The 22,650-nt window shown below is 40.9% G+C and overlaps 2 protein-coding genes across 4 annotated transcripts; one reads left to right on the top strand and one right to left on the bottom strand.

Moving 5' to 3' along the window:
• Positions 1–467: 467 nt before the first annotated feature.
• Positions 468–17,026, bottom strand: fyco1a (FYVE and coiled-coil domain autophagy adaptor 1a). 3 transcript variants are annotated; one of them, XM_070831835.1, is made up of 18 exons: positions 16,975–17,026; positions 15,658–15,772; positions 14,763–14,869; positions 14,341–14,466; positions 13,752–13,858; positions 11,570–11,713; positions 11,269–11,362; positions 8,639–11,143; positions 7,567–7,659; positions 6,641–6,759; positions 6,383–6,550; positions 5,532–5,684; positions 5,151–5,380; positions 4,613–4,766; positions 3,466–3,558; positions 3,168–3,378; positions 2,529–2,638; positions 468–2,296 (listed from the first exon to the last, which is right to left on the bottom strand). In XM_070831835.1, exons 2-18 carry the CDS (start codon positions 15,716–15,718, stop codon positions 2,221–2,223), a joined length of 4,551 nt encoding a protein of 1,516 aa, XP_070687936.1. In that variant the 5' UTR covers positions 15,719–15,772; positions 16,975–17,026; the 3' UTR covers positions 468–2,220. The 3 variants fall into 3 exon arrangements, with proteins under 3 accessions (XP_070687936.1, XP_070687934.1, XP_070687935.1); XM_070831833.1 differs by having other exon boundaries at positions 3,153–3,378; XM_070831834.1 differs by having other exon boundaries at positions 3,153–3,378; positions 15,658–15,769; positions 16,975–17,014.
• A 2,377-nt stretch (positions 17,027–19,403) lies between these two features.
• On the top strand, positions 19,404–20,662 carry xcr1a.1 (chemokine (C motif) receptor 1a, duplicate 1). The gene has a single exon (XM_070831943.1). The coding sequence runs from the start codon at positions 19,415–19,417 to the stop codon at positions 20,423–20,425; it is 1,011 nt and encodes a 336-aa protein (XP_070688044.1). The 5' UTR covers positions 19,404–19,414; the 3' UTR covers positions 20,426–20,662.
• The last annotated feature ends 1,988 nt before the right edge of the window (positions 20,663–22,650 follow it).

Consider the following 22,650-nt stretch of genomic DNA (forward strand, 5'->3'; position numbering starts at 1 on the left):
GCTTTACAGCTGAGGCTGAGCGACTGTTTGTGCCCTTACTACTTGTGTAATGCTCAAAATTCATCCCTCTGCTTTCCTTAACCTGACAGTGTCACACACACACACACACACACACACACACACACACACACACGCGCGCGCGCGCGCGCGCGCAAATTTGGCTTATTGTTTGTGATCAATAACAGGTTAGTAAACCAGCATAATCACTGAGTGTTATCCTGACAGGCTATGTCCATACATGTCGAGTGATGTTACACATAATCAACTACTAAACATTCCCTGAGGAAAAACACAGAGGACATGACGATGATGTCTTCGGCTCATCTTGATTGGAGCTGTTGATAGACTGGAAACATACTTGTGCGTTGACATCTTCGCTCCTGCCAGATTTCTGAATGAGTGATGCAGTGCACAGAGGGTAATGGGTTGATCTTGTTGTTGCTGTCAGACAGTAAACCACACACAGATTAGTGGATGTCAGAGGCATCATCACTCTCACATTTTATTCATATTTACTGGGTGTTTGGCAGGCCCATTACTAGTTGCACAGAGTGCCTGTCGCAATGATTCACACACATTTTGCTCATCAAAAATTATCCTTCAAAAACAGAAAGTAGAAAAATCTGTCCCTGTGTGAATTCTTTGACAAAGATAATGTAAACAGATTCAATAATGTTTGTCAGCGTCTATAAAATAATTATCACAAAGTGCAGCTCCACAGAGGAAATGTGAGCATTTGCATACAAATTGCACCAATTTACACCCATCAAAAATATAAAAGAGATCTGGTTGTGAAACGCAAACAGGTCTCTACAAAAGCAGCATGGAGGTAAGCCCTTGCTTCATTAAGTAGTGAAGTGACCAAGCTCGTTCTTTTCTTATTGCTTTGCCATAAAAACACAACAATAAACAGCACACAATATTCAAACCCATCTGATCACTGAGTGCAGCGCAGACGGTTATCTAAATATATGACAAAAAAAAAAAAGTCCAGAGATTGAAAATCCAAACTGAAAAATCATTTCAACTGATACAACTGAAATACATGCTATTGTGCATATTGTAATATAATGTCAAATTAGGTTTTTACAGAATAGTACTAATTTATAAGTGTCATGTTCTATGAGGATAACATAGTAAAATATACAGTTAAAAAGCAAACTACTCTCTGGCCATTAGAGTTAAGAGGCACTTTGAAAGTATAGTAGCTCATTAGCTAACAGCCATCAAAACACTTGAATTGAATGTCACTGTAATGACACATGAAGTCAGACTGTGGAAGTACAGGCACTCTGCTCCATTAGATCCTCTAAACTGGATGGAGAAAGCTGGTTTTTAAGGTCTCCTCAAAGAGAAAGTAAGTTGGCAGATTTTCTTTTCTTCTTTTCTTTTTTTAGTTTTCCAAAAACATGAAATTAGGACATGCTACCACTGGAGGACAATTTTATGTTCCTCTCCTGAGATTTGCACAAAGTGCATATGCTTTTGTTATCAGACAGAAACAGTATTTCTCCAGGCCAGTTGTTTACTTGTTACAGCTTTGTTGCTGTCCTGAGCGGGCAAAGTGCAAACATAGTGTTCAGATAAGTCAATTCATAAACACGCCGCAGGTAAATCACTTGTCTGCACTTTTTCTGCTTCTTCTGACCATTTCATTTAAAGGATTGCATCACACTTTTTTAAACTGGCCATGATTTTGTAAAAATTAAAATTCTGTCTTGGGTCTTCAGTGACAACTTTTGCAGATAAACATCTGACATCTTTTTTTAACATAGCAGCCTACTTGGCAAAATAGAGGCCAAACCAAAACTAAAACCAACCCAAATTACAGACAGAAATAACAAAGTCACACATTTCTTTAGCTGAACAACTCACAAAATAAAACCCAGCTGAACTAAAGGTACATATATTACTTGGTGTATATTTAAAAACATGATAAAACTTGCCTAAACATTTCTCTTTCATCTGGTTGACACATGGGCCACACTTTTTTTAAAAATGAGCACACGACAAAACTACAGAGTTAAATAATACAGAATTTTTTAGAATATAAAATACTTGGGTAAAAACAGGTTTTGGGAACAAAAGAGCAAAAAAGTCAAATCAATTGGAAACAGTCATTGAATTGCCACTCTTCAATCACCCTCTGTGACATCACGATGATATCTTTGTGATGTCATGCTGATGCCGCCGTGGGAGCGGGTGTTAGCGGGTGCAGCTTCAGGGAAAGTCGCTTCCATCATAGACCACAGGCTTCTCCATGGTAAGATGGTAGAAGACTTTCTTGGAGATAAACCTGTTGGGAGACAGTTTCTGATCAAAGACCTGCAAGTTGATTAAGTGAAACGAGACGCGGAGGCACGACAGAAAACCGCTTTAAAGGTCAAATGCACACACGGGCGCACATGCACACACAGCAGCGGCAGTAAATGATGCCGAAGACAATGAGAGTTGACACACTTCTGTGATTCACAAGCTTCTCCTGCTAAGAGGAGCGGTCAGGCGAAGATGTTGGATGTCTCACATACCGTGAGAAGGAGTTGTCAAAGATGAGCGTGTAGAAGCCGGGGTGACGGACTTTAAGCTGTCCCTGAATTGTCTCCTTATGGGAATTGCAGCGAGTCAGAGGAATTAGGACCTGAGAGAAGAACAGAAGCAGAAATGGTCAGAAGTGAATCCCCCCTAAACCAGTCTCTCTATAAGACTATCTTGTTTTTATGACATTCATGTTACCTTACCTAACCGTTCATGTTGGACAATAAGACCACAATCGTTATCATAATAACTGTAATATATTCAAAGAAGGCTTTCGGAAACATTGGGAGACGGGACGGGAGTATGAGACAAAAGGTCAGAACTCATTTACAGCCACTGACATTTAATGTGCAGAATGTGTGCCTCAACCTGCTGAGAAACACTGTCAATCTCCAGGGATTTGAAAGATCAAGCAAATAGCCCTGCTCTCTGCAGGGGGCGCCACTGAAAGCACCAACAGCGTCAGTCCATTGTGTCCGGTAATAACTTTAGAGCCATCATCTGTGAGTGTTGAAGTGGCTGCAATTTCTAACAAGTGAACAGCATTCGCTTCAGCCTTGCGATGTACTTTAATCTGCCTTTCTGGAATTTTCCTGCATAAATATAAAAACGCTCACAACCAGCTCGTCCACCTTTGACTGTTCCACCGGAGCGTCAGTGGATTCCCTGTAAACCACACTGAAGGAGATGCTCTTAGGCTCTGAGGAAAACATCCAGCTGATGGTCGGCCCGGAGTCATCTGCAGCAACGGTTATCACACTGTAACAGCTGGACTTGATGAAGAGTTCCCTGGAACCATCGCCAAACTGAGAAATATCATCAATGCTGAGAGGGACAGCCATCCTGCAATGAGAGCAAATGAATTGTAAGAGTGATATTAATACAGTGTACACACACTAACACATTCAGTGTGCCGAGGTCAAGACTCACGTGACTTCTCCTGATTTGAGGAGGTTGATTTCTGAATCTTGAACAGTGGGAACGTGCTCTTCTGGGTCATCAGAGGTCACATCGCCTGCGCCTCTGCAAAATCAAACACATGACACAGAGAGTGACATTCTGTCTTCTGTGTTTTTAACACCCCAATGACGTAATGATTCATTAGGAACAAAAAGCTGTTCTTGAGTATCCTGGTGTAGCTGTCAGAGGTGTATATTCATCATTATGCATGTAAAGTGGATCATGGATTCTACTCGTGCATCATTAAATAATGGTATGGTGATGGTAATTCAAATAAACATTCAATCAAACTGAAGTTAAATCAAAGCACATTCATTGAATGTTACCTCATCTTCCTTTCGCTTATTTCCGGGATACATCTTTGTGCGCTGTACATTTTGTGCATAAATTCGAGATTGACAAAGAACCTCTGTACATGAGGGTGTTTCCATACAGCTTAAAATATAATATACTCAACACAACTCCAACATGCTTGTATTAAATGCCCTTTTTGAGAGCAGTAGTGGGATATTCACAATAAGTGCATGTCAGCTGGAGAGTGGGTCATGATGAGTGTCTCTTGGTCTGTTGTTATTTACAACACACAGTGATATGGGTGAGTATACAGACAGAATCAACGCATTATCCCTTTTTAATTTCCCCTGACCATTTGATGGTGCATTATTGTTGTCATAACTCAGAACTGGTTCACTTCTCAATTTCCTACTTCCCATTTTTGAAAGTGTTGAGGTGAAAACAACATGGCAGCCTGATAGAAAGCCTGCTTTGAGAACAAAACACATTTGAAACATACATCTCTCACAAAGCCATTGTATTTTTGTATTTCAAATCATCCAGCACTGTTTACAGTACGTAGGATTTTACTTTTGACTTGTGACGTCCTGATTCACCAACTCAGCAGTTCATGAATGTACTCTGTGTAGTCGTCACTCTCCTTAAACTGGTGTAGAGGTGTAAGTGTAACCCCAAGCAGTCATATCTTTAAAACCTGTGCTGTGGCTGTTTGACATTCTGTGTGACCGGAGCACAGAGTCACATACTGACTCAGAAAACGACCGACTGAAGCAGGTCTGAACCCAATTCATCTGCTCTGTCCCTGGATAAATATTTCACTCACACATCAAGTGTTCCTGGATGCTGTCTGTCTTGTTCGCCCTCCAGGGAGCCTCCTGTGGTCTGGGAGGTGGTGTCACTGTCGTACACGCCGTTCACCTCCTCTTCTGTGATTATGTCAAAAACTCCATCATCGGATCTGTTGCTGGGGTCTGAAACTGCAACGAACAAGAACACATAAATTTGACCACTGCAACATGGTATAGTCTTCTGACTACACAGTATACAACATCTTATTGAAGGTACAGCATAGATGAAATTCATGTTTGACACTAAGCTGTGCAACTTTCCTTTATTCAAAAGGAAAGCAAAACAACTTCTGCTCTAAGTGTAAATGTCCCCCTCTTCTCCTTTTGTCTGCATTGAACAATAACTCCATGGCAAAGGTTCCTGTCCTTGTTCCTCAATATGACGAAGTCAAGCTTTTCATTTCTGCTTCCCAGTTAATTTACAGAAAAAGAAGTGGAGCCGGTGAATGACCGCAATATACCTTTGAGCCAAGTGTGCATTTGTCAAGTTTCTCTTCCCAGCTTGCCTCTCACCTGTTACCCTGGGAGTGGGTTTATATGGGGCTGGTTCAGGAGGGGGCTGAGGTCCAGCTCCTGGTGGAGGAGGCTGGGTGTCTGATGGACTCAGCTCTGCAGCTGTGAACCTCTCCACCACCGCGCTGTGTTGGCTGTAACAGTCCCTGCAGCAGCGCTCCTTCTTCCCACTGTGCTTGGTCATCACAAAGTTGTTGCTGCAGTAGTAGCAGAAGATGCGACCACAAAGCCTAAAAAACGGTTAACGTGTGAAAAGATTAATGGGTTTTCGTCCAAATTAGACCTATCAGTTTTACTATCAAAACATATTTTTGATGTCTTGGGTCGGTACAGACAGTGACAGGAGTGTACAGTAGGCCCCAGTGCCCACTCAAAGCCCACCTGCAGTGATGTCTGCGTAGCCACCAGGTGAACTGGCCCTGGCAGCCGAGGCAGTGGGTGGCCTCTTTATCCACTAACCACCAGCGCTCCTCTGCTCGCAGTTTCTGCTCAAACTCCAGAGCGTCTGACTTCTGCCACAGAGCATCTTTGTCTCTGCACAAAAAAAAGACATTTAGTATGATTTATAGATATGTCTTCATGATCTATGAAGACTGAACAAATGTAGCATGATTGTATATGGCTGTATGTACTTGGACTGAACTGTATTTTATACTAACATGTTGGATGTAGTCTACACCAGAAGTATCCTCATTTTTTCAAATGATATGGCGGAGATAACAATGAGGGCATACATAATACATAAGTAGGAAAGACTGAAATCATGTGGGCACATCCCAAAGGAGTTGAGTGAATCATTGTTTTCTTGTTTCATCCCTTACGGAATATGAAAGCTTTTGAGGCAAGAGTGGCTCCTGAATCCACTGAAGAATGTTGCATAAAAGCTCTTCAATCCTCTCTTCTACGTCATAGTCTCTCTGTCAGACCTATTCTCAGCAAATTATTTCAGCATTCATAGTAGTCTTTTCCCCTGCTCCTGCTCCTCAGACCTAATTTTCCAGCATCACTGTCAAGTATAACAACATCAGAGAACTGCTCTTACTGGAAGAAGTTATTAAAAATACACACACCCCAGTGAGACTGTCAAAGAGCAGGTAGAGCCCAAGCATAACAAAGTGTGGGCATCCCGAGAGAAAATTTACTTTAACTTTAACCACTTTCTTCATTAATAGATTCTATGCCTGTAGCCGACAAACAGCCTAGCTGACAGCTGTACCGGAGACAGGTCATACCTTATCAGCTCGATGAGCCGCTCTTCGAGGATGGTCTTGATTCTGTTCAGGTCATCGACCTCTGCAGTCATCTTCAGGAACTGGCTTTGTTTGTCAGCTTCTGTTGTGTTTAATTTCTGCTTCAGTTCCTCGCAGGCCTTTTGCATAGCCAAGTGTGCTTCTTCAGCGCTGAAGAGAGTAGGTGCAAGGAAAATTAGTCGGTAGCTCTTTTATGCACAAAAAGATGAAATTCACAGGTATCGCTGGTACTAAACGCACCTGGTTTGTGCATCCCTCAGTTGCTGAATCTCGCTCTCACCCTCGCGAAGGGTTGTTTCTGTCTTTGTGATGTGAGCATCTTTCTCGCTGGTTAGTTGTAAGTATTGCTCATTCACAGCCTTTATTAAACATTATAAGAAAACATATAAAATACCCATCAGTAAATTTTTTTTCAAAACTGTAAAAAAGTTTTTTTTCATAAATTGGTCTCACTCCTGTTGAAAACCACTAAATTAAATTCAATCAATTTCAAGTACTGTACCATTCCAAAAATATCTTTGCTGATGCATCTTGCAGTAGAGGACATATAAAACATGACATTCAGTAAAATCCAGCAACTGCTTTAGGAGCGACCCTGCTTTAAATAAATAAAGTAGAATATAATCCCTCAAAATCAAACCCCATTATACAGATTTGTAAACACATCAAATCACAGAGGAAATTTCATTGAGCTATTAATTGGATTAAAACCAGTACACTGCAATGATTTTGCATCTATTCTGCCTTCTGTAATCACAGAAAACTGCTCAAGCAAGTGAGGTGTCTCATATAAAAAAGAGACCTAAAAAAACACAATTTACTGATGAGTACTAAACAAATGACTTTCCTGCTATTATGTCCCATGTGGTGTGTAGTTTACTTTTCTCCATCCCTTCTGCAAATCCACTACTGATGAAGGCTTAGGTAAAGGCTAGGTATTGGATATTTTGACTTTCTTTTGCTATATTTTAGACTTTAGACTTCTTTATTTTATCCCCCATAGGGGGAAATTTTCTGGTCACACGTTTTTCTGATGATGGAATTTTATACAGCATCTATCTAAAGACATTTACTCCTCAAAGAGTGTAGAACACATTCTTCCACTGCCATGTATCTACTAATATGCTGCCATGAATCAGTGTATTTGATGCTTGAAAGACACAGACCTCTAGTTCAGACACTTTGGCCTGCAAGCTGGACACATTCTTTAGCTCCTCCTGCAGCTGGGCTTTCACCTTGTCCAGCTGCTCATTCACACTCTGAAATGTGAGAGGAACACAAGAGAAGAGTGAGGTAGAGTGGTGCTTTGAACTAAATATTAATATGTTTGTATGCTTACAATGAAAACCCTAGCATGCTGGTGTGACTGTGGCATAATGTCTGCCATGTTAACTTTTAATTGAGTGTTTGGATGCTAACATTTTCTAATTAGCACTAATAACAGTAGTACACCTAAGTCTGATCGGAATGCTTTGCTGATTTCTGGTCCAAAAAATAAACCAAATGTACAAAATGAGGCAGAGGAAAAGTCAGGAGATCAGAAAAGCTGTTACAATTCCTTCTGATGGGACCATGACTCTCCGAGATCTACGAAATGTCATGGCAATCCATCCCATAGTTGTGAAACATTTCTCTCTATACAATCATGTCAACTTCATGGTGACGCTACAGGAAAAGTCAGGGCAGTCAGGGATATCTGGATAAGGAAAACACATGTTAGTGCCGTGAGTAAATCCATGCAAAAACCCATTAGTACTGGAATTGGATCAGAATCAGCCAGGCCACATTTGGAGGTGGTCAGGCTGGCACTGTGATCGGATCTCAGCAAGGTGTAAATGCAATCTGTACGGACACATTCTCAAAATAAAATCCATCCACCCAGAAAATTGACAGATCAACTAACCCCGCCTCTTCCTTCGCACGCCTGGCAAAGGCTAAAAGTTGTAGCAGTCACTAAAAAGACTTCCTTTGCAAAAAGTGATTTATAATTGAATGACGTCCATTCGTGGCATTGCTTCCCTTGATTTAGGACGGACCATATCTACTGACAGCCAGTCCCCCCTAAATAATTTGCATGTGGCACAATTGAGATAGCCGAAATGCATTTTAATACCAATTGCAAATGCAAAGACCACTGGATTGGATGTCATTATCCAGATAACACATTTAGATACAGATTATAAAACTGGCTGTCTTGAGTTTAATACAAAACAGGATTAACAGGTTCTGCTTACTCACCCTCACCTGGGCCTGGTGATTCATGCTCTCTGAGCTAATTTGGAACTTGATGGCCTCCGCCTCCTCCCGGTTAGAGTCCTTGACGCTCTGCATTTGGCTCCTGGCCTTGTCCAACTGCTCCTGGAGCTCCGTGATCGTGTCTGGAAATTTCTCCTTCATTGTCAGTTCCTCTCTCAGTTTGGTATTCTCCAGCTGTAGTTCTGTCATGCTCTCCTCTACTCTCTCCACCTCTTTCTCCAGCTCTTCAATCCGGACGGTGTCCCCTTCCCAGTGCTCCCTGGCCTCCTCCTTTTCTGCACTTAACTTACAGATGGTCATTCCCAGCTCCGCCATCTCTGTGTTTGCCCTATGTAGACCCTCACGGATCTCACTGTTCTCTAAGGCTAGCCTGCCATTTTCTGCCTTGAGGGTAGCCAGCTCTTCTCGGATGGCGGCTGCAGAGATAGCCAACTCGGCATGGGCAGCTACTTCTCTATCACACTGTTCAATCAGCGCCTCTTCTTTCTTTTTGCACTCCATAAGCTCTGTTATATGCCTCTGATTTAGTACCTCTGTCTGGGCTTTAAGCTGCTCAGTCAGAGTCCTGAGCTCATCTCTTTGGGCCTCCGTCACCTCCAGTTGTGCTTGTGATTTCAGTTTTTCATCCCCAGACCTCTGTGCCTGCACCCTGAGGTCCAGCATCTCTGCCTGGAGCCTAGACACCTCTTTCATGCTCACCTCCAACTGGCCATCAACCATAGCCAGTTTGTCTGCCACTTCCCGGCTCTCCCTTGCTTGGACTGTGCTCCTCTCCAGCTGGGATTTCTCCATTGTTTGCTTCTCAGAGGTAAACCATTCAATCAACTCTGCGTGCTTAGCACAAGTTACTTCTGCATCAGATCTGGCAATTTCAAGTTCCCTCTCCCTCAACTCCAGAGCTTTTAGCCTGGACTGCAGCTCAACGAGGGTCTTCTCTTTACTCTCTAGCTGGGCCTCTTTGCCTTGGAGCTGTTCTTGAAGGTTCACTTCATTCTTGCGCGAAGCTCCTAAGTTCTTCTCCAAATCACCGATCTGCCCGTGAACACTCTTCAGGTCAGCTTGCATGCGGCTGAGAGCAGCTTTCACAGTGTCCTGCTCCTCTCTCAGACTCTGGTTCTCCTGCTCCAGCCGCTTCGACGTGGCCTCTGACAGCTTTGCGGCCATGGTGGCTCGCTGCAGACTCTCATCCAACTTGCGGTTCTCCTCACGCAAGCGTTTCTCTTTTTCATCTACTGTCATCTTGGTATCATCCAGCTGGCTGCGAAGCTGCTTGTCAGAAGCCCTTAGAGCTGCTAATTCGGTTTCAAGCACTGTTCTGTTTTCCGCCATCTCCTTCTTCAGCTCTTCGTTTCTCTTTACTGTGGTCAGCAGTTTCTCATTTAGTTCCATTAGATTGCCGCATTGCGTCTTGTAGTCTTCTATCTTCGTGTTTTGTTCTTTGACTTTACCTTCCAGCTCAACAATGTTAGTGGTCAGTTTGTCCCTTTCTTTGGTCAGGCTTTGGTTCTTGGTTTCTAGCTGTTGTAGTGTCTCACAGCTGGAGGTAAGCTCTGCCTCTTTCCTCTTTAGCTGCTCCTTTAGGGCAGTGACTTCTGCTTCTAAAGACTCTTTTAAATCACCAGCATTCTTCAGTATTTCATCTTTATCTTGGTGTGCCCTCCTCTTCACCTCCTCCACCTCTTCCTGCTTCTCCTCAAGAGATCTTTGGAGGTCCTGCAGCTGCATTTGTAGGTTGCTCGCCTCCTTCTCTCTCACTGTCAAGGCCCCCTGCAGCTTATCAAGGGCACTGCACTGTTCCTCCACTCTGGCCTCCAACTTGGTCTTCTCCTCACACGCAGATGTGACTAATGCGCCGAGCTTTGCTTCGCCATCCTTCACGGCTGCCTCCTTGACTCTCAGCTCCTCCTCTAGCCTCTCTGCCTGTCTCTTCTTCTCCTCTACCTCAGCCACAGCTTCCATCTTGCCTTTCTCTGCCTCTTTCAGTCTGTCCAGCAACTCATGTATCTTTTGAGCTGAATCAAAGTAGCTGGCTGCCTGCTGGCCCTTCTCATTCAGAACTCCATCCAACTTAGCCAGGAGTTCGATGTTCTTCCCCTCTGCAGCTGCCAACTTTTCCTGTAGCAGCCGCTGATCAACCTCCCTGGCTTTTTCCCCAATCCTAAGTGCTTCCAAGTCTCTGGAAAGAGCCTCCTCTCTCCCCTGCATTGTCTTGAGTTCTGCCCGCAATCCCTGTTGCTCCTCTTGTGCAGCAAGGGACGCATCCAGCTGCCTCTGGAGCTCCACTACAACCCCCCTGAGTTCAGCAGCCTCCTCACCCAGCTGCTGCACCTTTTCTAGGAACTCTCGCTGCTTCAGCTCTGACTGGTCCAGCTCTAGGCGAAGGTCTTCAACTGTGCTGACATCTTCAGTGCAGACAGGTAGAGACTCGTTCAAGTCATTCAGCAGACTCTGACCATAGTCAGGGCTAGCGGGGAACTCAGGTGCTTGCTAGATGTTTGCAAGTGAACAGAGAGGAAAAGGAAAACACGGAGGCTGAGTGATAAACATCATATAATAATGTTAAAAAATTATGCTAAAATGACAGGATGTTATTAGAGACATATGTCAGTTACCTGCGAGTAGGTGCTGGCCAGACTGTTAATACTGGAACTGCGACTAGGTGGTTTCCACATGTGGCAGAGTGAATTTGCACTTCCCAGTGTCCTCCTATTGATTTAGAAAAGAAAACTGATACTGTAAACATTGGTATATGCCACACATCCTGACAAATATAGGTGCCAATGTCTAGCTGTACTTGGACTCACTTCTTTCTATAATAATTTCTTGATGCTAATTTAGATATCTGCCTTTGTACAGGTACTTTTGATGTTTTTACCTGGTCTGTGTGTTGTTGTGATTTGCTTTGTTTGTTACCTTGCAAAAGTGGGCCAGGAGGCATCAAGATCATGACCTCTGGCAGCCACATCAAACTGGACCTCATTGAGTTCGTACAGGTGACTAATTATGTCCACACTGAGATGGGGTTTCAAGAACGGGCTTCTGGCATAATACCAGTCACTGCGGGAAGAGAGATGAGGTAGTGGTAACAGTAGAGCAACTAGAAAAACACACTCACAAGAGGAAGCTAACTATGAAAAACTTTTCAAAAACATGCCACGTTACACAGCTTAGACAGCAGTAACTGCCTCTTTGAGATTTTTCCTTTGTCGTTGTGTCTGTCTCGTCTCCATTTGGTACACAGCAGGGCTCTACACACACCCACCCCCAAAAACAGTAACTTAAATCTTCTTGGTTAGACTGCTTTTTATGTTCAATTAGTACTAACTAGTATTTCTACTGAAGCATCAGTCAACTAACAGGAAGGGGAAATAACAAAGAAAAACAGTTTACAAAGTGCAAGTAAGGACATGACATATACCTCAGTTTCCATGAGTGTCACAACATCTAACCTACTTATTTCTATTAAAAGTGTCACCAACAAGTTAAATGTTGGCAAAAAAGCGCCAGGTCCAGACAGCCACTGAGTTTTACCAGTTATATAATGATAAAGTCTTAAAACTGCTCAGTGGCTGTATGTGGCACTCTTTTTGTTGTTGAGATGTTTTGTGTTTATTGTATAAAAAAGGTGATGAAACTGATAAATAATTACAGACATCTGAGTATTATGAATACAAACTATAAAATATTTATTATTGGGCTTGATAAAAAAAAAGACTATATATTTAGACATTACTTGTGGGCTGTGATGAAAGCTTGCAGCTTTCCTGAAGCCTTTATTGAAATGGTAACTGATGTCTGTATTTTTTATGATCTATGATCTATTATTTTTAATCATGTGTAAATATTAGTGGTGCTGTGCTATAACCGATTATTTTGAAGTGGAGAGAGATGTGAAGCAGGGTTGTCTTTTGATACATTTTGACCCATAAACCCTTTAATTAACAGCCGTAATTTTGGTGCATGTGTAGGACATCTGCACAAAGTTACAGAAAACAATAACAATAATTACAAAACAAGAGTCAACAATGTTAAAACAGACCTATTTGAACTCCTTTTCATTGCAAATATTCTTCCTCCACTCAAAAAAAAAAAAAAAATCAAACTAAACAAGCAGTGTGCTTAATTTGGGATAGAACCAAGGAGGGTACCAAAAACAATCCATTATATGAAAGTAAAAAATACAGAGGAATTAGCATGGATGAGTTCACTATGCTATACTTACTATAAATTACTATATGGAGATTTTATTACAGTACACCTGCATCTACACACAGACTGGTGTGGTCTTTCTAGCAAATTCATGTCTAAAAAAATGTATGATTTTAAAAATGGAGTTTCATTGAATATAAAAAATATATCCGATAAGTGCAGAGGTGATTTAACATATTAGAAAAACCAAAACTGTTCAGAGAGCATTGGAGATGTTTGGTGGCTAATTTCTGTTAGCAGACATCCTGTAAGAGCTGCAGTCTCGCAGAGCTGTTTTGTAAAAACAAAGAGGTGTCCAATGATTTACAGTGACGAGCATGAAACACAGTAACACCTCTTAATGGACTGCTACAGAGCACAAGAGGTCTGGACTATCTGAAAAGGTCTCGGTGTCGTGTTCAATCTGAACTAAAACTCTGTCATGTATGGACTGCTGGAAGAGAAAATGCCTTCCAAACAGAAACACCTGTTTCAACTCATCATCAGCACTGTATGTCGAAAACTGCGGTGGACCAGACGCTGTGGTCATAATCGTACTGTCATTGACTGAAGATAAGACACAGCGCCTTTCCCTGCCATATTCTGGACATCAGACATGAAAGACTTTTATAAACACTGTCCTTTCTCACCACTTTATCATTTTTCACTTTATAACATAATCTTTTTTGGTTTTTTTATGCCCTTGTAAAATGTGTTAAAACTCAATAAAAATTATTTTAGGAAATGTTTCATGATCTCTACTCAGCTTTATCAATCCCTGTAGTCCAAAAACAAATGCCGTTCTATTCATCTCATCACTTCACTAACACTTCAACATGAGCCCACCGTTCTTCCTATCTAAATGAAAAACAACTTTGCAAAGGGATTTATGCTCCGATAGTTTTACCTGGTGACTCTTTGGTTCATCAGGCACTGCTGCAGGGTGTCAGCCAGTCGCTGATGTACGAGGGAGTAACGGATAAATGCTCGTCCTTTCCCCAGAGACGTCTTCAACTATCAAAGCAGAAGAAGACATGGCTTTACACAGAGCTTTGATGCAGTGTTTGCCCCTCACATTCACACTCCAGGGATATGCCACACTTCAGAGACTACAAAGTAAATGACAATTCATTATCTAATCTAAATGATCATTTCAATCTTAGCCACAACATGACAGTTCAAGACATAACATTTGAGAAATACAATGCACAATATGTTTCTCATATGCTACAGTTGCTACAGTCTCATATATGGGAAACACAGGTTTCTAAGCAGCAATTTAAAAAAGTAATACGACTGTTGTGTCGTGTCTGAATTTAAGAGACGAGAAAGAAAATGAATGCGAAAACCCTTTTGAGTCATTGTGTGTCTGGGAGACAAAACAGAAATACATTCTAATGATTTAAGGGGTGATCTAATACTATTAACGACCAGAATGTAATCCGTGCTATATTAGTGTTGTCATTGTAATTAACAACATCAAAAAGTCTTCATACCTCTGTGATGGATTTGACAAAGCGGATTCCATCATTGGCCCCTTTGATCTTAGCCAGACAGTCACTGAAATAATCCCAGTAATCCTTCTTTGTACCAAGGAACGAGGTCTTCTCTTTCTGGTCAAACTGAAACATAGATGGATATATAGATACAGTTGAAAAGAAAAACTGATGAACATTTTGAGGCATGTGTTTGTGTTTAGCAATAAAATAAGAATAAATAGAGACAACTGGAAGAGTTCAGCTATTCACTTTGGAACAAATGATATGAATTTTTCATCGGACACATAAAATTTACAGTCTATAGAGTTTTCCTATCGTTTAAGAGTAAACATCACATTTTTCTAACTACAGTATCTATTTATCCTCGTCTTTCTTGAGTAATTCACTAAGTCAGGTGAGATATATAAGCAAAATTAGACCTGGAGCAGGTACTCCAGTTTGTAGGAGAATTTGTGCAGGTTGGTGCTGTCATCTGTGATTGGCTCCCCACTTTCCCTGTACTCCTTTGCAAGCTCTGCTACAGCCTCTGAAATTCCCATTGTGAAAAATGCAACAAAAGAAAAATCAGAATTAATAACATGCTTCAGACAAACACGTAGCTTGAAAAACACATCTGAAAGGCAAAAGACACAAGTCTCTTACAGATACATACATAATACAAAGATCTGTTTTAGACAAAAAAAAGAAAGGGACAGCAAGTCTTTATTCAGAAAATGTAGTAGACCAGGAAAGAAACAGGAAAGCAATCAGCAAAAAAGCAGAAAACTGTTACCCCTTTGGAAATAACCTCTAGTCAAATGGCCGTGACAGAAATCAAAAGAAATTCAAAATTATATCCTGCAATATGTTCTACTCTTGATGCGTTTTGGTTAGGCACTCAAACAAACAGCCCTGTGGCCTAAATCTCCAATTCTTTTTCTTTTTTTTTCATTTCGACCCTCTTCAAACACAACTAGTCAGTAAATCAACCACTTGCCTCGTATCCATCGCAAAAACTGGAAAGAGACCTGCGATGGATGGACCCGCAGTACGCACTTTCTGTCTCGCTGCATGCTGACAGAGGCTTCCACCACACCCTTACTACATGGACATGAGGTCAGATGCACGTTTTCCCAGATGATTTGATGACCAAAAGAGGTCAAATAGTTCCAGACGTAAAGACTGCACTTAGAATAAGGTCATGGCATCATGGCAAACCTTTCCGACTCTTCTTTTTCTTCTCTTCAGTCACACCATGGCAGCCGACAACTGCCTGTCCCCAATCTATTCACGCAAAGTCACACGAACAGGCACACACACATAAAGCTGGCGTACCATGCAGATCTCGGATAATCCTCTGGAGTTGGCTCTCCCCAACTGTAGCCCCAACAGCCATGGCCCCACCGCTCTCTCCCTGGCAACCAGGGGTCACAGGGTTACATCCAGTCTGCTGAATCAGAGAATCAGAAGCAGTCAGGAACAAAAGATTGACATGAATGCTCCAACATACTGTACTCTCCCATGGCCACACATGTGCACGCTTGATACACACTGATGTGCAAGGTACAATACCCAGTTCTGTGCAGATAATGTAGCTATTAAGCCTAAAGGGGGGTAAAATGGTCTGGCACATGTGCAATTCCACCTGATACTGTATATTCTGTATACTATACCTGAAAACTAGGCAGCTTTTGTTACATTCAGTGACACACTCCAACCAATTAAGACATCATTACCCTCTTTCTTATATACAACTGCAGCAATAAGTGCGTTAATAATTTATGGATGTAAATAGTCAGACTCCACGAAAAGAACATCTTGTGAACCCAATAAAACGTAATCTGTGTAACGAGATCTAAATAGCGGTGAGGATTTAATAATACTTTCTTTGTTTTTAACTGTTAAGACTGCTTCAACCCCAGTGACCTTAGAACAACAGCTCCACAAGGTAGAGCTGCAAGGACGGCCATGGAGATTAATCAACAGCTGTATGATACAGTGCCAAAAAAAGTGAAAATTATGTGGAAAATGTTACATTCACAGAGGTGATATTAGCATTTCTTGTAGGTATTACTGATCATTGGATACTGTGTTGGTGCTACAGTTTCTGTGTCCTGAAGCCTCCTGTAAATTAGCTATGAGGAAGTGAGCATGCAATAAGTGTGTTGTGTTACATCTGTAAGCTTACGAAAGTGGTTTTACTGTAGCAATGTGAGAGCAGCCACATCCTACACTGTAACACAGGAGCATTCACACTGTAGTAAGAAACGTTAGCTTAACCATCTTATGAGTAGTTCAGCGTTGGGCTTGTTTAGCTAAAAGCTAACTAGGTTAACGGGAGTTAGGTTTCAACAGTCTGAAAACTTCAAGAAGTTTCACAACACTAACGCCACCAATCGGCTCTTACAGTGCTAATATTACGTTTCTATTTTACAAACAGCGTAAGACGACAGACACGAATACACAGCTGGCAGCTCAAGCTTTTACAGACGACTTTTGTGCTTTTGTAGCCGTCTTCGTTGACGCTATATTTAACTTTGACATTTGGAAAACAACCGTGACATCACCGAGAAACCGTGACTTAGACAATTCAGCGCGTTTCTACATAGTTTCTGGTGAAAGAGTAAGAAAAGAATAATAACTTTGACATACTTTTACAGATATGGCTCAAATCCATAACAACCCAAGACGTTTATGAGTGCACACAAACTTGCTGAAAGTGTCGTGAGTGACGTGTGGCCGTCCATTCACAAAGCGACATGCAGCCCGCGGACCAATGAGAACGGGGCTAGTAGGCGGGACCATATTGCTGGTGTTGAGCTGTCCCAGCAGAGTAAACAGAGGTGTCATGTGACCAATGACGTGCGTAATTGTCTCGCTTCACTGGCAGTGACGTGAGATACCACAGATTTCCTCTCTGATTCGGTTCCAAGTAAAATACAGTCTGGTATCGACGATATTTTGTATAAAGACTTATGTGTTTGGAAAATCAAAGTATAAAGTAATGTATTTCAAATTAGAGCTTCATTATGAATGCAGACACCACACTCCTTTATTATGAAGAATTATGATATGCGAAAAACAGAATACTGAAAAGTTGCATGTTAATTGATAGCACCTGGACATAAATATCTTAAAATGCTTGCCAGAACATTTTAACGCAAACATTCACTTTTTCAACCTTTCCTCAAATTTTCCCTCATTCAAAGGAACAACAGCATATTTACAGTTTTCCCTTTAATTCTGCTCCGTTTTATGCTCACAGCCTCTCCTGCCTTTGAGAAGTTACGCAGCCGTATTTCGCATATGACTATGAGGTGGAACTGGGTATAATTTAGACGAGATCCTGATAGTATAGTTACTTTCCACTGTGTCCCTGTTAATGATAAACCACACGTTTACTCTAAATTACTAAAATATCGATATTTTAATATGAGAATCGATTCTAGAACATAAATATCTGGTATCGGAGGTACCGATATTTCAGTATCGATCCGCATACCACTACTTAGCGGTGTATCGGTATAGATGACCCTGTTGTTGCCTCCTGCAAACCTCTGAAATATATTTAATGTAACTGCATCTCTGTCCACCACACAAAAAGTTTGTTTAAAAATCATTCATCTGCCTTGTATGAGTGAAGCACAGGTGATATATGTGCTGGCCTATTGTGATATCTATAAGTAAGTGAATAATAAATAAATAATAACTGAAATAGCCCAATGTTTGATATAATGACACCCAGATCATTGGTCAGATTTAGAGAGGTCTCATTTTTTAGAAGAAGAAGAAGAATAGTTCCTTTGTTAATCCTTCACAGGAAATTACTTTGTCACGGCAGCAGTACAGACAGACACCCCACAGACAACAAACAGCCACCACAAGACAACCAACACTTAAGGCACAAAAACAATAGTGAAAAAGGAAACATTAAATGAAAATATAAAATATGTCATATATTTACAATCTGAAATAGAATAATATAACATAAGACTAGTATACAATTTAAAAATAAAATGAAATAGAAATGTCTTGTGCAAATGTCCAGCCTTCAAGTATACCAGATTTCAAGTAAAATAAAATAAAGAGCATTCAAATGATTTTACAACCGAATGATCAGTTTAGCTGTATTGCAGAGTAAAACTCCCATGAGCCTATTATTGAGCCTATATTTATGTTTACTGAAGAGCTTTGTCATTTCAAGTTTGGAGTCTACTATAATTTAAAAAGTGACAAATTGAAATTTCAATTTACCAGGCAGGGAGAGTCCAATGAAAATATGCAATTGCTTACATTGGAAATACAAGGCCCAGTGTTTGACCCCAGGGCCTCTCAGCTCTGCAAGATCCGTTTTGACCGGTCTTTACAAAGCATTTTGAAAGAGCAACAGTAAATTGCTGAGTACCGCTTTAAAATTCAACTTCTTATATCTGAAGTCTCGCTTTTGGTGTCTTGAAGTGTTGATTAATCCAAATGACAAAAACACACATCTTATACACCTGTGGTATCCAGCCACGCAGGTATTTTTTGGTCTGATCCCCCAGATTTTGAGAAATAACCTATTCAAACTGTTTTGCATGGCTAGATACCAACAGAGGTATATAAGAAAACATGTGTTTGTTTGCTTGATTGTTTGTGTGGCTTTTCTCTCTCTCTATAGGGCATTGAGTTTAGAATTTTTAAGGTTGGTTTCATAATGTTTAAGTACACAAATGACCTTTGCGGGGATGTGGGCCAGACAAACAGCCACGACCATGTCCAGGAAAACTAGGAACAGAAAACATCACTTATTACTAACGCAGTTACTTTTGGAGCCTCGCTGTGAGTAGACAGAAGACCTCCCATCAAACAACACATCAGTCCTATTGAACAGGAGGTAGGTCAGCTTTCTGCTTTACAATTATGCTTCCAGTGTAAAATGTCATTAAGTGCATCCTCCTTGAGTATATATACACTCAAAGTCATTGTAAAAAAATCTTAATCATTATTACTCTTTCTTCTCTCTGCTGATTTGCATCTAACAATGAAATGATTAAAATAATGATGCAAACACTAATCCTATGTTCCTTTTTTAAGCTCCAGTTTAACAGCAATGAATGACTCGTACAATAACAGCGAATACGACCTTGACTATGGCGATGAAGTCTGTGAAAAAGAAGAAGTGGTCATATTTGGATCCATTGTCGTCCCCGTGTTCTTCTCCGTTGTGATCGCACTGAGCCTCACAGGAAACATCCTCGTCCTTGTGATCCTGGCTTTGTACGAAAACCTCAAGTCTCTCACCAACATTTTCATCCTAAACCTGGCCGTCTCTGACCTCGTCTTCACCACCGGACTTCCCTTCTGGGCCATTTACCACATCTGGGGATGGGTGTTTTCAGAGACCCTCTGCAAAATTGTGACTTTTGTCTTCTTCACTGGGTTTTACAGCAGCATCCTCTTCCTGACCATCATGACCATCTACAGGTATGTGATCGTGGTGCACCCTCTCACTGACCTGAGCACAAAGAGCTTCAACACCGGCGTTTTTCTGTCTATCATACTGTGGATAATCAGCGTTGGAGCAGCCATGCCGTCCCTGCTCCACATCACCCTCGTCACAGTCCCCCACAAGCACGGAGACTCTCAAGGCTGTGAATACCAAGTCACCCTGTGGAAAAACATTGGTGTCTCCCAGCAGAATATTTTCTTCTTGATTGCTTTTGCAGTGATCTCTTTCTGCTACATTAAAATACTGGGGAGAATCACAAAGTCAAGATCTCACACGAAGAACAGGGCAGTTAAATTAGTCTTCTGTATTGTTGCCGTCTTCTTCCTCGGCTGGGTGCCGTACAATGTGGTCATCTTTTTCAGGATTTTGTCTGACAATTTGGTCGAACCATTTGCGAGCTGTGAAGCAAGTATCCAGCTTGACTATGCCTTTTATGTGTGTCGGCTCATTGCTTTCTCTCACTGCTGCCTGAACCCCGTCTTTTATGCACTTGTTGGGGTGAAGTTTAGGCGTCATTTGAAGTCAATGCTGCATCGACTGTTCATTCCCCAAACTCCAGCTGAAGAACAGCAGGTTCGAAGGCAAACCTTCTCACGTGGATCAATGTACTAGCTGCTGTACAACTATATCATTTCCCTCACATGTACCGCTGCATCACTGGTTTAAAAAGATGACATAGATGATATGATGTTTGTCGTGGAAGTGGAGCCTTTCTAACAAATATGTTCACAGTGCAAAATAGTTTATAATGATGCTTAATATTCTACTCACTTACTTACTTACTCTGATTTTAATTAATTCTGCTAATTTCATACAATTTGTCATCGCATTGTCTGTATATATTTTCATTTTGTGAGAGGTTAGTGAACTCTTTTGTTGTAATGTCAGCAAATATGGTTGTATGCCAACATGTTAATAGTTACTGTAGAATAAAACTTGATAAAACTTGATGGATGGTGTGCAATAAAAAAAAAAAACAATATCTTACAATTTCTTAAACAGACAATGCATTTTTTTTATTCATTATGAGCTGTCAAGTACTAGTGAAAGTGCATCTCTACCTGATTAAACATTCATTAACGGATTTGTATCTATTAAAGACAAATAAGAAAAATATTCTCATCAGACATCTCTTCCTTTGGACAAGAGTAATATGTAAAACCCAGTTGAAAACATTTTTATGTGACATAAACTTTAACATAGCTAAAAGTTATGAAAATAACAGAAAGTAATTTAATAAGCACTGTAGTCTTTGTAGAATTGAATCAGACACAAAGCGCTGCTTGTTTGCACACTCTGGACACTCCCTTTGGACACAAGTTACCCAATGATCAGAGAGATCGTGATCATTCTTACAGCTGGCTTTGCTGCATCATTGTTAGCAGTATTACCATTGAAAACACTTCAAAATGCCCAAAAAGTATCATACTGATATAACACTGTCAACCATTATAAAATGGAACCACATCACATTTTGCAAGGGCCCTCTGCTTACCCACATGTCTTACTGCAAAATAAAGATGGATTCTGCTTTCACATTAGTTACAAACTTCTTTACATATTGCAATAAATTGCTAACAATAAAAAAAAAATAATGCCAAGTGAAAACGCAAATAGGATTTTTCTCTGTGTCATCATGGATTTGATTTAGCTACTCATCTAGGGACTGTTTTTCTACCAACACTGCAGACTTGGATCTGCATTGATAGACTGGAGCATTTAAAGAAACTACAGTCTGCTGGGAAACCAGCAAAGTATGATAAGGTCCAATCGCAAGTAAAGTGAAGCTGTACTTTGTTTATTATTTCAGCTATGTGTGTGTGGGGGTGGGTTAAGGAGTGCACTTAGATTGCCATTTCTAACTTCCTCATTCGGTTCGCAGAGTTGTTGCACCACTCTCTGGCAGACATAGCATGTCCAACGGTGTCTAACTGTCCTGGATGGAGGATACATGTGTATGAAGACTTTCCAAAGTTTCCTCTGTTTTTCTTGAGCAGCAGTTTTTTCCTTGAGTTCACTGACAGTCCAAGGTTGTACTGTGACAAGATATAGTTTCATGGTCGTTGTATAACAACACTTCATTTAAGGTAAGAGAAAGCTGTTATAAAACAACAGTGATTATCAGTATATATTTCATTACGTCCCACTGAGGTTTTAAAAAGCTTTAAATCCAAGTCTGAATTTGAATGAAACAGTGGGAGACAGTCTAAAAATGCTCACTATTTACCTTTACCTTTTACCATTTACCTATTTACTTTTCTTTTTAGGCCTTATTTAGTTAAAATTATCTCTATTTTCCAAGAGAAATAAATTAAGAGCTGACTTCAATCTAGCAGTGTCCATATAGGGCGAACAGTATGACAGTATCATACAGTATCATAGCTTTGTTGTTGTCTTTGTTGTATTACTACTTTGTTCTACAATTTGGGGATTATAAATATGTCAACGCAGTCAAAAACCCTTAAGGTCTATACATACTCAAGAAGAGAGAAATTTGTTAGTTTTATCTAGGTGGCCTGGTCTTGCCAGGACATGTCATACTTCACGAGAAACTCAATTGCAGAACTCCTGGGAAGTCCTCATAGGGCCCTCCCACTGCAGCACACGTCATGCATGGGAATGACAACATTCTGCTTTTCTGCATTAACCACGGCTACATTTCTGACCAATCACACAAGTCTAGTTCTTGGACACTAAACAAGAAAAAAGTTCTGTCCAGATGATGTGTTGAGAACAAGCTGCAAGAACTCCGTCATTTTTTTCCCGTAGCCGTGAGAGAGAGACAACAAATTTCTCTGTTCTTGCGGAGTTTGTATAGACTTTTAAAGTAAAAAACG

The sequence above is a fragment of the Pempheris klunzingeri genome, chromosome 6 (assembly GCF_042242105.1).
Source record: "Pempheris klunzingeri isolate RE-2024b chromosome 6, fPemKlu1.hap1, whole genome shotgun sequence".
Taxonomy (NCBI): domain Eukaryota; kingdom Metazoa; phylum Chordata; class Actinopteri; order Acropomatiformes; family Pempheridae; genus Pempheris; species Pempheris klunzingeri.